Source organism: Danio rerio, chromosome 22 (genome assembly GCF_049306965.1).
Source record: "Danio rerio strain Tuebingen ecotype United States chromosome 22, GRCz12tu, whole genome shotgun sequence".
NCBI lineage: Eukaryota > Metazoa > Chordata > Actinopteri > Cypriniformes > Danionidae > Danio > Danio rerio.
Window position 1 is genome coordinate 41,244,779 of NC_133197.1, and position 16,270 is coordinate 41,261,048.

General features: G+C 40.5%; 2 protein-coding genes across 41 annotated transcripts in view; one reads left to right on the forward strand and one right to left on the reverse strand.

Moving 5' to 3' along the window:
• Positions 1-16,270, forward strand: part of ip6k1 (inositol hexakisphosphate kinase 1) — a 45,152-nt gene that overhangs the window by 1,051 nt on the left and 27,831 nt on the right. The window lies entirely within an intron of this gene.
• Positions 542-15,235, reverse strand: ccdc66 (coiled-coil domain containing 66). 40 transcript variants are annotated; one of them, XR_012398006.1, is made up of 20 exons: positions 15,101-15,235; positions 14,736-14,794; positions 14,473-14,513; positions 13,785-14,100; positions 13,587-13,701; positions 12,933-13,039; positions 11,564-11,664; positions 10,790-10,882; positions 10,036-10,167; positions 9,033-9,247; positions 8,500-8,584; positions 8,263-8,424; positions 7,241-7,397; positions 7,047-7,166; positions 6,275-6,705; positions 4,256-4,299; positions 3,180-3,385; positions 1,453-1,565; positions 1,145-1,296; positions 542-889 (listed from the first exon to the last, which is right to left on the reverse strand). XR_012398006.1 is itself a non-coding variant. In XM_073937671.1 (19 exons), the coding sequence occupies exons 1-19, from the start codon at positions 15,112-15,114 to the stop codon at positions 791-793; spliced, it is 2,610 nt and encodes an 869-aa protein (XP_073793772.1). In that variant the 5' UTR covers positions 15,115-15,235; the 3' UTR covers positions 542-790. The 40 variants fall into 40 exon arrangements, 23 of the variants coding, with proteins under 23 accessions (XP_073793772.1, XP_073793774.1, XP_073793771.1 ...); XR_012398004.1 differs by having other exon boundaries at positions 1,145-1,256; positions 1,380-1,565; XR_012398005.1 differs by having other exon boundaries at positions 3,180-3,388.

Below are 16,270 nucleotides of genomic sequence, written 5' to 3' on the forward strand. Positions count from 1 at the left end.
AGACGAGGTTGTGGCTTGTGTAGTGAGGGGCAGATGTAGAAGATGAATGGAGCGTTTGTAGCGGGAGGCATTCTTCCAAAATGAAGATAGTGCAATGAGGAGAAAGTGATTGAGCACAGCTGAACTCCAGTGAAGCTGCTGGAACATCTCCAGAATGATCAGTGGAGACAGAATGAACCTGAGCTCCATGTAGAGCTTCAAGCTAAAGCCTGTCAATACTGATGTACATCTGATTTATCAGCTTTCATTTTTATTACATTTACTACAATTTCAAACTCTCTCCACATGCTCATTCTGGGGGATTGTGTGTAGAATGTTGAGGAAATCAGTCAATTTACTCCATTTTGGAATAAGACTGAAACATAAACACATGTGGGAAAGTGAAGCGCTGTCAATACTGTCCACACACACACACACACACACACACACACACACACACACACACACACACACACACACACACACACACACACACACACACACACACACACACACACACACACACACACACACACACACACACACAATAACTGCCACAAGCTGAGCCGCTTCAAGTTTATTATTTAAATTAATTCAATTCACATTTAGGGAAAAGTGTAAACTTTACATTCAAGAAAAAAGAAGTTTAAAATCAATCCTGCAACCCAGAGTCCCATATCAGCTGTGTTGCGAGTCTTTTATAAGATCGTCTCACTCTGTTAGCTTAATTCACACACATCTTTGTTTCAGCAGGTCCATTTTCCACATGTAATAATGGTCAAACAGTGCTGGATTTGGCCTCATCTCATGATCAAACAGGCCTAAACTGTGAGGAGGAGTTTCTCGGTTGTGTTGTTTGCAGTGCTGGGTTTAAACTGGTCTCTAGCTCTCTCTGTCGTTGCAGCAAGCCCTGAAGAGAAAGAATCACATGCAGACATTTGCGGTTACATGCGCACGGTTAATACTGTTGTGAACATTTCATTAAGCTGGGCTGGGCAATTAATCAAAAAAAAAAAACAATGGAAATCATCATTGAGAGGCTGTAATTGATCGGTCAGTTATTTCCCTGCTGTGTGTGTGGTCTCGTTCCTCTGCTCTGTTTATACTCTGTGTCGAGTGTGAGCATGTGTTCCAGCACAGCCTTCATGCGCTCTATACCCCTCACCATGGCCGACACTCAACCCTCATGGGAAAGGCACGCAGGTGAGGCTGATTCATACTTCTGCATCCACTGAAGCCATATTTGATCTCTACCAGTCACTGACGATGAGTGGAAGCTGAGAGACGGCATCCTCTCCATTACTCTACAATTCTCATCTACTTTGAAATATTTGTTTACAGAAGATGCAAGAAATGCTCCATTATAATATAATGTTATAAAACTACATGCTATTAATTACCGATATTCAAGAGTTCCTTCATTCAAATCTTCCCTGCTTTAGGGAAACAGATAGCAACTAAGCGGAGCATCACCTGTCTCAGCTCAGAGAGCCCCTTCAGTATGGCCTGCTGCCGCTCAGTGCTGTTGAGGTCCTGCTGGAGCAGAGGAGTCGCCTGTCTGCTGCCGCCGCCGCCGCCGCTCACGCCTGCCAGGAGAAACATGATCAATATAAATATCAGGATCATCCAAACAGCTGATCAACAGACAAACAGGGCATGAGTATTATCATGGATGTTATGCAGTAATATTTGACATGTTTCACAAACGTTACACTGAACTCTGTCATCTACCATTGAACATCTGTTCATATCCAGCATGTGAAGAGCTGATTATAGACTAGGGTTGGGCTGATAGACATCACCATGCTGAGCCGGCATCACCAACCTCCACTCTATCCCCGTGATAGCAGCGACCCGCTCGCGAAACACACACACACTCACACACACACACTCCAGCCCACATAATACACATTTCAGAACAAAAAAATCAAATCAAACCTTTACCTTCATAATAGATTTCATACAGGCACAGCCTGATCCAAATCAAGCACTTTTTCCAGCACCTATGATTATTTTCAAGACAGACACGCAACGTATTGAACACCTGAAATGCCTTCTCAGCGATTTATAAAAACACTGCAGAGGAACTATCTATTGATTTATACAAAAAACATTATTAATAATAATATCATAATTAAGCATTAATAATAATAATAATAATATAATAATTAAGCATTAATAATCATAATAAAAATATAATAATTAAGCATTAATAATAATATAATAAATAAGCATTAATAATATTAATATAATTAAGCATTAATAATATAATTAAGCATTAACAATAATATAATAATTAAGCATTAATAATAATAATATAATAAAGAATTAATAATATAATCAAGCATTAATAATAATAATAATAATAATTATAATATTATAATAATTAAGCATTAATAATAATAATAAAATTAAGCATTAATAATAATATAATAATTAAGCATTATTAATAATATAATTAAGCATTAACAATAATATAATAATTAAGCATTAATAATAATAATAATAATATAATAAAGCATTCATAATATAATCAAGCATTAATAATAATATAATAATTAAGCATTAATAATAATAATATAATAAAGAATTAATAATATAATCAAGCATTAATAATAATAATAATAATAATAATTATAATATTATAATAATTAAGCATTAATAATAATATAATTAAGCATTAATAATATAATAATTAAGCATTAATAATAATATAATTAAGCATACATAATAATAATATAATAAATAAGCATTAATAATAATAATATAATAAATCAGCATTAATAATAATAATATAATTAAGCATTAATAATAATATAATAATTAATTAATCATATATTAATAATATAATAAACCGGCAGTAACTGTGCTTGTGAATTTTGTTGATGTTCTCTCACAGATGTAAAGAGAACAGAATATTTGTCCTCAAGTTAAAATAAATTACACTGATAAAACAATACAAGTTTTAGTCAATAATACTAATATTAGGTAAAAGTACAAATAACTCAGTGTCTTTAAAATAAATCAGAATAATCTTGGAGCATTCATCAGTCATGTCATGGAAAGTAAACCATATGAAGAGCACAATAATAGCACATGATGAGCAAGGCTCAAGGAGAATGTGTAACACCAAACAGAAGAGTCCCGTGTGGTGAAAGCGTGCTGTAAACGGTTAAACAGCTTCCTCTATATTTGCTCACCTGCGTTGACTCTCTGCTGGGCTTCACGTGTTGAGGGTCTGGAAAGCGGAGCCAGGGCTTCCATGTGATAGACCTCGTCTGTGCGCACATACGGCACGTAATCTAATAACGGAGGCTGTGCCATCTCCTCCTCCACCTGACGACAGCGCTGCTGTGACGGCCGGTGTACGTGCTGTTTCACTGCGGTAACCGGAGGAGATGTTCCTCTGCTGGAGATAAGAGATGTGCTCTTTATAAAAGTGTTCAGAATGGAGCTGAGCGTTTACTTCTTTAACTGATCAATGCATTTCTGACTGCCATATACCAACACGAGAAGAAAACCTTCCTTCAACACTGCCATTACACTACACAACAGTAAACGGGCCGCATATGGAGAGTGACGCCACATCACTTGCTCAGGTGTCAGTTTTTCAGCAGAGTGTAAGGATCTTGCTGCTTCTGTGGGTCTCGTCTATCAAATCTGAGCTGTATTCTCTATTGGATTGGGGTCAGGTGATTGGCTAGGCCATTCTACAGCTTGATGTTCTTCCTCTGAAAGCATCTGAGAGTCTCCTCGGCTGAGTCCCTGATCATCGTCCTGCTGAAATGTCCACCCTGGCTTCATCTTCATCCTCCTGCTGATGTAGATGCTGGACATTGAGGAAGGGCAGAGGCTTGCTGAAGAACTACTGAGAGATTTCAGCTGCTGTCTGGGCTTTCACTGCCCATCTACGCCTCCCCTTCTTCATCTGTTCAACACTCTTCCTCTTTCACATCATAACACAGAGCTTCATTAGTAGACTCATTAGATTAGTTTGCAGTCTTGGCATATATGGATTTCTTCAGTTGTTACCAACATCTAGGCAGAATTTCTACAGCACCGTTAGGAATGCGCTTCCTGAGGAAAATGCTGACGTGTTTCCCCGCTGTACATGTAAAGTGGCTGTAGATCCTGAAGCCAGCGTTTCACAGCAGAACTGATGTTTTCCCCAGTGACCTCTCACCTCCGTCTCCCTCAAATCCGCTTGACTGAACTAAAGCCGGTTCTGTGACTGTGTAAAATGCATGCGTCTGGGAAAAACACACACAACACTCACCTGTCAGCGCTGATGGCTGAGGGGTCTCGGTGTTGATTTTCACCCTGAATAAAAAGAAGAACCGACATCAACACTTCATCATTTACACTTCCAGACGGCTCACATTACTGTACTGTACACTGTGCTTAACCCTGAGTTCTGAACACGCGAGACTCATTTCCTCACAGAAAGAGCAGGTCTTTTAGTTTCAGCACTTGCTTGTCTGCAGCTCGCTCTCTGCAACTCTCACATGGTCGCCTATTGAAGCTAAGCAGGGCTGAGTCTGGTCAGTAGCTGAATTGGAGACCTCATGGGAACACTGGGCTGCTGTTGTCAGTGGTGTTAGTGAGGCCAGCAGGGGGCGCCCAACCTGTGGTCTGTGTGAGTCCTAATGCCCCAGTATAGTGACGGGGACTCTACACTGCTCAGTGAGCGCCGACTTTCAGATGAGACGTTATACTAGAGACTCTCGAACAACTGGTTTGGCCATGAGACCCACATTTTTACATGGTTATCAAGCTGCAACCCACATTTTTAGGAACTAATACAATTTTAGGAATAATTAAATTGTATTCATTTTTTATTATATTTATAATATATATTATATTTATAATATTTCAAATTTTAGAAATATTACAGAGTAAAAACACAACTACTGTCAATAATAAACTGTTAATAAAATGTCTTCTGGCTTCTGAATGTTGTTTTACTTTAGAAGGTTTCATGTTCTCTTATGAGAGCACCTCACCACATTAACACTGAGGCTTTAAGTCTTTTTTGTCGTCTATATATATATATATATATATATATATATATATATATATATATCCATACTTTACATATTCAGGGTCTTACTTGTGCTTCCACATATTTGTTGCTATAATGAAATGAAATGTCACATGGCGCACGCATTTCATAATAAAGTCTGGTATAAGCAAAATAAGTAAAAAATTAAACTGTTGTTGTTGTTTTGACCACACACTCCACGAGCCATTGAAAATGTTCCTGCCACCCATTTTTGGGTCGCGACAAACCAGTTGAGAAACACTGCACTAGAACACACAAGACGTGCCACTCGCATCTTTTTGAATTGAATAAAGCTCCGCCTACTAGCACAGCAGCCAATCATCGATCGTATTTGGTGAATAAAGCTCCGCCTACTTGTACAGGAGCCAATCATCGATCGTATTTGGTGAATAAAGCTCCGCCTACTTGTACAGGAGCCAATCATCAATCACTAAAGACTGAATATAACCTGGGGGAGGGGCTTGGACCAGACGTGAGTTTCTGCAGATTTAGTGTGATATGAACATTTAGAAATGAAGCTAAGCCGACAGCTGTTGTTTAATTTTATTAATTATTTGTAATATGAAATGTATTGGTAAGCTTGGCAAGCGGTTTTGGAGAATTTGATGTTTCCACATTCAGACAGAATGCCCGAGCATACTGAGTTTCAAAAGGGACCTTGGTTAAACTGAACTCCTGAATCTCTGGAATAGAGTAGGGGTCTAACCCCGGCATCCTGGCCAAATCTGCCCACTGATCCACAATCTGCCCGTCATGGCCTCCTAACCCTCCCCATATCATAACTGGCTTCATCTCCTCTCCACCAATCAGCTGCTGTGTGGTGTGTGTTCTGCTGTCTGCTGGATGAGGAGATTCCCCCATTGTGTAAAGCACTTAGAGAACTCAGAAAAGCACTATATACATGTAAGAATTATTATTAACGAATGAGCAAGACCTTTGCATAAACAAGCTGCACACAGTGTTCGTCCAATCAATGACACTAGCTGAAATATGCAGAGTAGCATGAGTGTGGGCCGGGTGTACAGCATGAAGCCAGGACTCCAATTACGCTTGGATTAGCAGAACTCAGGGTTAACTAGTACTGTTTAGTGCTTGACAATGAGCTAATTAAAACATGACTAGTCCTGGTGTTATGGTGTTGTGTGTGTTTGTGTGTGTGTGTGTGTGTGTGTGTGTGTGTGTGTGTGTGTGTGTGTGTGTGTGTGTGTGTGGTGTATATATGGTGAACTGCACCTGTAGCTGTGGTGGTTGTCGGTGTCTTTGTGCTTGAGGTTTGTGGTTATGAACCGGCTCTGGCTGAGGTGCGCTTCTCTCCACCAGTGCCATGAGCTCGATCTGCCTCTGTCTCCGGCTCTCCTGTCGGTGTCTCTGTAGGGCTTTGGGATATCTCTCAGACGCCGGGACGAATGCTTTACTGGGTCTCTTTGTGTTCCACTCGGGCTTTTTTTCAGGTTTGTGGTTTCTGCCGGTGCGTGCGTAAGGCTCATAAGGGTCAGCGCCGGCTTCTTTAGATGCACTGCAGGTGTGTTCTTTGCTGTTGTCGGATACTTTCAGCTCCTCGTGGTGGGTTTTCCTGCCATGTTGAGCCTTCAGAGGAGCCGTGTCTGTCATTCCAGCGCCAGCAGGATCCCTAATGCTTTCATTCTCAGGCTGATGACTGACCTCTGGAAAAGAACAGACACTGACATTACATCGTGCTCATATGTGCCGTGTGTATATGCACGTTTATGTCATGACCTGTCCGAATGCTTGATTCTCATTGGCTGACGGGTGCATTGTAACTTGCAGAGGTAGTTCCAGTCAGTTTAATCAATGCTCTGTATCACTGCGCTGCTTTCACTGAGCCAATCTACCAATATATGCATCACCCTTGCAGGTTTTGAAGGCATGATAGGAACTTTTATTTAAGTTAAAATAAATTAAATTGAATCAAACTGGACAAACTAAATGTTGGACACGTCTCATGCAACAAGAGTAGTCTTTTCCATGTGCAGAACAGACAGACCTGTTTGAACAGCGGTATCTCTTCTTGGAGAAGTTATGAGTGAAGTAGTCGTCATTCTCTGGGTTTGACTTTTGGATGACGGTAAAATCGGTGAACCGTGTAAATCTTCACCACTAAGGGCTGAAAGACAACATAACATTACATAACACATACAAAATCAACACAGATGCAATGTTCAAGTGCTGTTCTCCTACCCTGCGAGGCTCCGTCCAGGCTCTGCAGTAGTTTGGACACATCATGGCCTTTCTTAGCCAAGTCTCTGATTCTCTGGACCTGTTTTTCTTTAAGCGCTTCCTCCTGCGCTTTCTGAATGCTCAGATACAGCTCCTCAGTTTTACGTGTCTGCACCTCCTGCAAAAGATTAACCACTTTCATTTGCCACAGATACCTTCTAGATCCCAGCCCTTATATTAATCTCATTCATTCATCCATTTTCTTGTCGGCTTAGTCGCTTTATTAATCTGGGGTCGCCACAGCGGAATGAACCGCCAACTTATCCAGCAAGTTTTTACACAGCGGATGCCCTTCCAGCTGCAACCCATCTCTGGGAAAGATCCACACACACACTCATACACTACAGACAATTTAGCCTACCCAATTCACCTGTGCCGCATGTGTTTACACTGTGGGGGAAACCGGAGCACCCGGAGGAAATCCACGCTAATGCAGGGAGAACATGCAAACTCCACACAGAAACACCAACTGAGCTGAGGATCAACCCAGCGACCTTCTTGCTGTGAGGCGTCAACACTACCTACTGCGCCACTGCGTCGCCCCTTTTTATAAATCTAAATATCTAAATATAACATTAATATTATTCTAAATCTAAATATAAAATCAAAACAAGAGCGTGTTCCCTGTCATACAACAATTATGAATAATTTGCCAATTTATTGAAATTACACAGACAAAAGTTCAGGAATAATGTTGAGCAGGATATCAGCAGACCAAAGTCAAGAGATAAAAACATTAGATAGTTATAAGCATTAGTTGCCAAATTCTGCTTGTTTTCTACTAGCTTTGGATGAATCCACCTATTAAAGATGATATCCAGTCAGTGTTTGCATGTGCTCGATATTTAACCTCTCTATAACCAGTAGCCACACGTCTGAGCCTGAACAGATGCCAGTGTTTCTCATTGACTGGTTTTGTCCGTCAGGAGTGTGTTATGTATACTCCATTACTTCTCCTTCAGCGTGTGTGTAGTGTAGTTCACCTCTTTGTGTCTTTGTCGCTCGGTGTCTTTCATATACTGCTGCTGCAGTCGCTCTTGCTCTCTTTCAACTCTCCGCTCCTCTTCTTGTTCCTGTGCTCGTCGTCGTGCCTCCTCTTTCTCTTTCTGACGTCGGCGTTCCTCTACTTGAGCCTCAATGGCTTGCTGCACATTCCAGCATGATCTCAGAAATATCATTAATATAAAGGTTTATGCCATACAGCAATGTCTGAATCCTACCTGGTGTTCAAGCTGCTTGAGTCTCCGACGCTCTCGTTCCTCGATCTGAGCAGGGTCCAGCAGGGCGGTCATTGTGCGAAGGTAACTGCACGACACCACACAAGAGCATTTCGGTCTTTACAGCTGAAAATCCTCTTAGACAGCGTGTATTTGAGGAGATTTAGCGAGTCCATTTCCCCAGATTAAGCAATAAAATGAAAATGAACTCAATTTAAACTGAAAACATGTTTTGATTAGGATCTGCTCTTAAACAGTAACCCCAACACAGGTGAAGAGACAGACAGAGAGAGCATTTTGGCATTTTGTTTTAAGGTCAAGGCCTTTCACAGACTGTCTAGTTGGCTGTGCTTACAGTTCCCAAAAGGTCAACAGCTTCAGTAAAGCTGACATTCTGCCATCTAAATCATCTTCAGATGCTCAGACTGAACCTACAACCGATCCCCCAAATGCTTCAACAGCGAGTGAACGGGTGTACCTAATAAAGTGGCCAGCTTGTGCAATGTCATGTGTTGACGAGTTGTCTTCTAACTGACCTGGACCTCTGTTTGTTTCCCTGAGCAGTGTCAACGCTGGCCCTTCCCAGACTGTCCGCTCCACACGCGCTCATGCCCTCCCATGCTGTGCACAGAGACCCAGACACAGATGGATGATGAGACAGACTGCTGTCAGGTACCTCTGGTTTAGGAGCCACAGTCAACGGCTGTTGTAGAGAGTCAAAATGAGCGGCCCAAAGCTCGATGTCCTCCACCTGTGTAGGAAAAGAACAGACTATAAGGCAAAGATCGTCTGCTGTACATTATTGCAATCATGCGTCACCCTCACGGGACATTTCAGAGACGGACACTGAACTTGATGAAACCAGGTTCAGAAGTATTCCTGCACTGTGTTCACATGTTAGAGCTGAGCAGTGGCGCAGTAGGTAGTGCTGTCGCCTCACAGCAGAAAGGTCACTGGGTCGATCCTCGGCTCAGTTGGTGTTTCTGTGTGGAGTTTGCATGTTCTCCCTGCATTCACGTGGGTTTCCTCCGGGTGCTCCGGTTTCCCCCACAGTCCAAACACATGCACTGTTGGGGAATTGGGTAGGCTAAATTGTCCGTAGTGTATGAGTGTGTGTGTGGATGTTTCCCAGAGATGGGTTGCAGCTGTAAGGGAATACGCTGCATAAAAACTTGCTGGATAAGTTGGCAGTTCATTCCACTGTGGCGACCCCGTATTAATAAAGGGACTAAGCCGACAAGAAAATGAATGAATGAATGAATGTTAGAGCTGGAAATCTGTTTATTATTATTATTATTATTATTATTATTATTATTATATGTATTAATTGATATGAGGTAGATTGTGATCAGTGCATGATTTTATTTAATGCTTTTACAGAAGATGCCATGACAGATGTGTCCTGTAGTTAAATCTACAGTGGTGGAGAACATGTAAATGTATGCTTTCTTTCTTTATTCGTGTCAAAATCATGAAAAAAGGTTCGACTATTTATATCGTCTAAATATCCTGATCGGACTCCTCGTGAGTCAGGCTTACCTGGCTGTTGATTTGCTTGTCATGCTTGCGGCGTAGTTTGGCCTCTTGTATTTGCTGGTCCAGCTCCTGTAACCAGCGTCTCTGCTGCTCCTCTCTCTGAGTGTTGAACATGTCCTCCACAGGCGCGGCTTCCTGAACCCAGCAAACAGCACAGATAACTCATCTGCTGTAGAGTCACGCAGCAGAAATGCTTTCGGATTTAAACAGGACAACCTTTACAGATCAAATCTTGCCGCTCACATTTAGCTGCTGTTTTTGTAAGATTTGAAGGAAAGGGTTTCTTGAACTTTAATCCAATCGAGAACGTGTGGGGTGATATCACAAATGCTGTTTCTGTTGTCTTGTTAGTTTTCTGAGAATCTGCTGCACCTACTGCTTATTTGTTTTCCATGTATCAATAAATGATATACTAAAGACTTGGGTTATTGGGGTCAGTCACGCTGTACTGCTGTTATTTTGTACAATACTGTACTGTTCTTCACTTATACATGCAGTTTTATTTAACTATTAGTTTTTACATTCCACAGATGCAAGGTTTAATAGATGTAAGGTCTTTCATCGTCCAAAAGTTTTATATTCAGATCACAGAAGACTTCAAACGTCCCTCAAAACATTTACCAAAAGCACATGTGTGTGTGTGTTACAGTGTGTGCAGTTTACAGTGTTGCTGAAGATAAATGCACTAATGCGATTTCAGCATTTACAACATTTCAGTGTGGACTGGAAAGTGCTTAACACAGCACTGATCCCTCACCCCCACTATAAAGGCAGAGCGGATGGCAGCGGGAAGCTCTCTCTGCATCTGAGGAGGAGCTCTGGGCTTTAACCGTTCTGTTGCAGCAGCAGTCTGCAATAAGACAAACATCTCAATCATGCATAGACATACACATCAAATTTAATAGAATTTCAACGATAATAGGCCTCACAATAAATCTGATCATGTGTTGATGTTGACTGATTTGATGAGGACAGTGCGGTCTGACTCTGCTCAGACTAAAGTCTCATCACTGAACAGAAATAATGTCCAGTATAGAATATAAAGTCCTGCTGCAGTGGAGACAGAATGAAGATTGTGTCTGACTCCATCATGAGCTTGGAGGACTGCATCCATACATCTCTGACATGAACCCCAAACCATGATGTCTCCTTCACCAAACTTGACTGATTTCTATGAGAATCTTGTGTCCTTGATTCATGAAAAATCAACCTTCTGCCATTTTTCCAAACGATTATCTAGAAGTTATTATTTGTCGCTCTTACAACTGGGATCAGCCACAAAACTTGTCAGGTAGTGTAGGCCTATAAATATCTACAAAATTGTAAAACACAGTGTGCAGTTATTCAAAGTGAAATCTACCGTAGGCTTTGTGAAAAACACTCATTTAATTTGTCCTTTTCAATAGCTTATAATTAAATAGTTCACATTACTGAGTAAACCTTGCCCACCACTACACAGCAATACACACATTAATACTCATTACATCATGACAACACCAATATAGAATAAAATAAAAATGAAATTACTTACGGAGTCAGAGAGGTCTTTAAGCCTAACTTCACATGCTTGATTCGGAGCAGTCTTCTCTCTGAGTCTGGCTTTTTGTTGCCTCTTTAGGGCCATCTGCTCATCTGTAAAACAATCGACAGCTCAGACAAACATTTCCCTGCAGCTGATTCAGCAATGCCAGGCAATTCACAAGCCTTTTCACTATATTGAATCACTACATGCAAATGTCATTCATTTCCACACATTTCAAGTATTTACACAGTTATTACAATGTTAATGCATGATTTATATTATATTACATTACAACACAAGTTTTTGTGACGCAAACTCAAATAGCAGATATCTATATTTGTTTGCAAACCGACCCACCAATCAGAATGTCAAGATGACATACATAGAGCCAGAGTTTATCTGGAGCTTTGGAAAATGTATACTAATAATAAAAGCCCTCTTGGATAAAAGTAAAAATAAAAGTTATTATAAATAGCACAGTTTATACAACAGTTGTACATGCCATTTCAGTAACCAGCAGCAGAACTTTCCTTCTTCTGTGTACAACAAATATATATATATATACAAACAGTTGAAGTCAGAATTATTCGCCCCCTTTGATTTTGTTTTTCTTGTTTAAATATTTGTATTTTCTCATTTAAATATTATATAGATATGTTGAACAGATTGAGGAAATGTTCACAGTGTGTCTGATAATGTTTGTTCTTCTGGAGAAAGTCTGATTTGTTTTATTTGGGCTAGAATAAAAGCAGTTTTTAATAGTTTAAACAGCATTTTAAGCTCAATATTATTCGCCCCTTTAAGCTATATTTGTTTTGGATAGTCTACAGAACAAACCATCGTTATACAATAACTTGCCTAATTACCCTAACCTGCCTAGTTACCCTAATTACCCTAGTGAAGCCTTTACATGTCACTTTAAGCTGTATAGAAGTGTCTTGAAGAATATCTAGTCTAATATTATTTACTGTCATCATGACAAAGAGGAAATAAATCATTATTATTAGAGATGAGTTATTAACACTGTTATGATTATACTCCAGGTGCTCCAGTTTCCCCCACAAGTCCCGACACATGTGGTACAGGTGAATTGGGTAGGCTTAATTTTCCATAGTGTATGGGTGTGAATGAGTGTGTATTGATGTTTCCCAGTGATGGGTTGCACCGGGAAAACTGTGTAAAAGATATGCTGGATAATTTGGCGGTTCATTCCGCTGTGGTGACCCCAGAATAATAAAGGGATTAAGCCGAAATGAAAATGAAATTGGAGAAATAAACAGGGGGGTGAATAATTCTGCCTTCAACAACTGAACTTGTCCTCAATAACATTGAAAGCCTTGTTAGAACGGTCCGCATAAATGCTCATTAGTGACAGTACCCAGTTCTCTTCTCCACTGAGCTTTCTTGGCCTCCAGTTTCTCTCTCTCTCTTTCTCTTTCTCCAAATGTGCTGAACAACCCAGACTGCTGGCCATCTGACAGAATCCTGAAGGAAAGCAGAAGACATAGACGTGCACATGCTTGTTGACCTGGGGCACACCAAAGGCCATATTACACTGCACAAGTCAAACTTCTGTTTAAAGATCCCGGTGTATTTCCAGCAAAGTCAGTGGATGAACTGGTGTGCTGTTATTGTGAACAAAATAGGCATATACAGGTTTTAAAATGATGGACATGAAGCCTATGCGCTGACAAGTTTTATGTAAACATAACCTTTTTAGTTTTGATAGTTTTATTAAATTTAATAATCTTAAAGTGTGTGTAAATAATCATGTCCTAGTGCTGTTTTCTGATCTAATTAGTCTGCACCAAACCTGAGTTACACGAGCAACCGCTAATGCTGACTGTCTAGAGCTGAAGTGTAAGACCTCCGCCATCTCTGAGTTTTACTCAAACATGATGATGAGAAATGGAGTCCTCGATCTTGTTTGGAAAGCTAAATAAATGAATTGTTTGTGAATTAACTGGAGAGTACACACTACATCTCTGCTTTGATTGTGACGTCAGCGTCTTCATATGGTAGACGGTCTTACAGTTTGTCTGGCTTTTCCTCTGACGCTCGGTGCTTATAGTCACAGCCCTCCAGGACAAACGGCTCCTCTGCTCCGGTCTTTCCAGCACAGTTTTCTTCTGAGCTGACCACCGCTTCTACAAGCAAGATTAACAGTAGTGTTGTCCTTATTGTGGATGAAGATATGTCTAACATTGATCATTATACTGTACACGCTCACCTGAGTGTGTGTTTTCAGCAGATCTACTGTTGATGGAGCTCAGGATTTGCTGGAACTGCTCTTGTGTCAAACACACCACGCTCTCGTTCTGCGGCGTGACAATGCTCCTGTCGATCTCTGACTGGACTCTTGCAGCCTCGCTGGACATGGTGTCCATCCTGCGCCTGGCATTCGGTATTCTGGGACGCTCCATACAATTCCCTGTTGAACCAGCAGCTGGTGCATCTTTGTGCTTCCGCCCAGGTTCATCTCTGTCTGGTTGACATGGGCCGGGTTTAGGGTTGATTAACTGGATTGTTTTTTTCCGAGGAGGATTCTGAGGATCACACAAAGCATAATAATAGCATAATAACTATCAGAATATAGGCATGTTCAATTGAAAACATCGATAAAAAGCAAAAGATAGATCTTCATGGAGGTAAAGCTGCTTTCATATTCAGATATTCAGTCATTATTATTATTATTTGCAAACTCTAAATAGTGAAATCACATTAGCAGCTATTGATTATTAAAGTACAGCATTGTTTACTAGATAGTGTTCATGTTGCTTTGAAGACACACTTACATGCTAACACTGACCGAATATTCAAATTAGCATTGTAAACAATATAGAGACTGCTAAATGAACAAATGTGCGAATATAAAACCAACTTTACCTCGGTTAGTTCTTCCATACAGACTCACTTACCCGACCAGAAGCTTTCTTATGAGACGTCTTGGATTGAGCACCTGTATAAAGTGTGATCATCATCAGCCAAACACAGACACTGAACATAACCTCTGCTTCCCTAAAGCCATTCAGTGTTAAATGAGTGTAAATTACACAACATTTGACCTACTACTTCTAGTTTGAAATGTCCAGAGACATATAGTTTCTAGTATGTAGATTAAAGATGTACAAGATAGAAGATATGAGGAGTAAAAACAAGCTGCTGGAGCTCATGATCTCACCATATTTCGCCAGCACAAGCCTGGGTTTGCCATTCTCCAATTGAAACAGCAGACCATCACTGCAATGAAGAGCAGAGCAGCAGCAGAACACAGAGAGCCGTTACTGGAGGAGCTGCTGTCCTGCATATATCACACACAGCTGAGCGGGAACTATCACACACAGCACTGATACTGACACACTCTCACACACACACACACACACACACACTCACACACACACACACACACACACTCACACACACTCACACACACCATATCCGTACATCAGCGACTAACGCGGAGACGAGTCGAGGACAAACAGCACATCTTACATTCTTAAAGGAGCATTTTACTAATGACGAAGGCTCAGTGAAGGACACACTCACCCCAGATTCATCATTACAGCAGCAACACTTTGATGCCTGCTGTGTGTGCGTGCGTGTGTGTGTGTGTGTGTGTGTGTGTGTTCTGTTGAAGCGCTTGTCCGTTGCTGCTCGCGACCACTAAGCGCTCCTCTGATTGGCTGAAGTTGATCCTCTTCGTCTGTTTCGAGCGTGAAGGCACCAAGCGCTTTAGCGCCTCCTCGTGTAGGCCAGTGACCACAAGAATAATAACATCATCACTGAATTGAAGAACAAATAAATAAATAATACAATAAGTGTCTTGAAGAATATCTAGTCTAATATTATTTACTGTCATCATGACAAAGAGGAAATAAATCAGTTATTAGAGATGAGTTATTAAAACGATTATGTTTACAAATGTGTTGAAAAAAATCTGCTCTCTGTTACACAGAAATTAGGGAAAAAATAAACAGGGGGCGAATAATTCAGGGGGTCTACCAATTCTGACTTCAACTGTGCATGTTAGAAAACAAAAATAGCAATGTATTGCTTTCTAGTTTTCTGTAAACTAAAGACATTTATTACAACTTGGCCCACCTATTTGATGTGTTTTATGCATAGCCCTGGTTTATTTTTAATCATGCAAAATGTTGCATTGCCACTAGATTAATATATTTTCTTCAAGAACAGTAACTGATTGTAATGCTCAGAAAGGTGAGCACAGACTCCTCTGAGCACTTATAATGCCTCCAGCAGTGGAGAACATTAGTTAATTACTCATCAATCTAAAAAGAGCATTATTTTAAAGTTTTTTAATTTCTCTAATATTTCAGCAAAAATACCATCTACAAGACTTTGCAAAGGTCTGCAAGGGTTAAACAAATGAAAAACCCTTCAAATGATGTGTTCTTGTCCTATTGATATCTTTATATATTTTGGTGGAATTAAATAGTGTGAGCCCATATTCCTGTATGAAGCTTCACAATTGCAATGGCTCATCTGTCAGTGGTTATAAAGGCTGCTGCGTCTCTGATGTATTGTTGATCCACCATTACGGGAAGAGCCACCTGGTGGCAGCTGGGTGTACTGCAGTCACAGCGGTAAATGGCTGCAGTCAGAGTAGATTAATTAATTCAGATCTTTTGTACATTTAGATAAATATCGATTCTTGGCGCCAGAGCATATTGATATATTTGCCCCACCCATAATCTA

Bases quoted from the DNA above. Each gene is read 5' to 3' on its own strand.
- ccdc66 (XM_073937670.1), bottom strand. The intron at 6,706-7,046 runs GTCTGTCTGTTC...GTTCTTTTCCAG, and splicing joins AGATACCGCTGTTCAAACAG to AGGTCAGTCATCAGCCTGAG. The intron at 3,389-4,255 runs GTGAGTGTTGTG...TCTTATCTCCAG, and splicing joins TCAGCCATCAGCGCTGACAG to CAGAGGAACATCTCCTCCGG.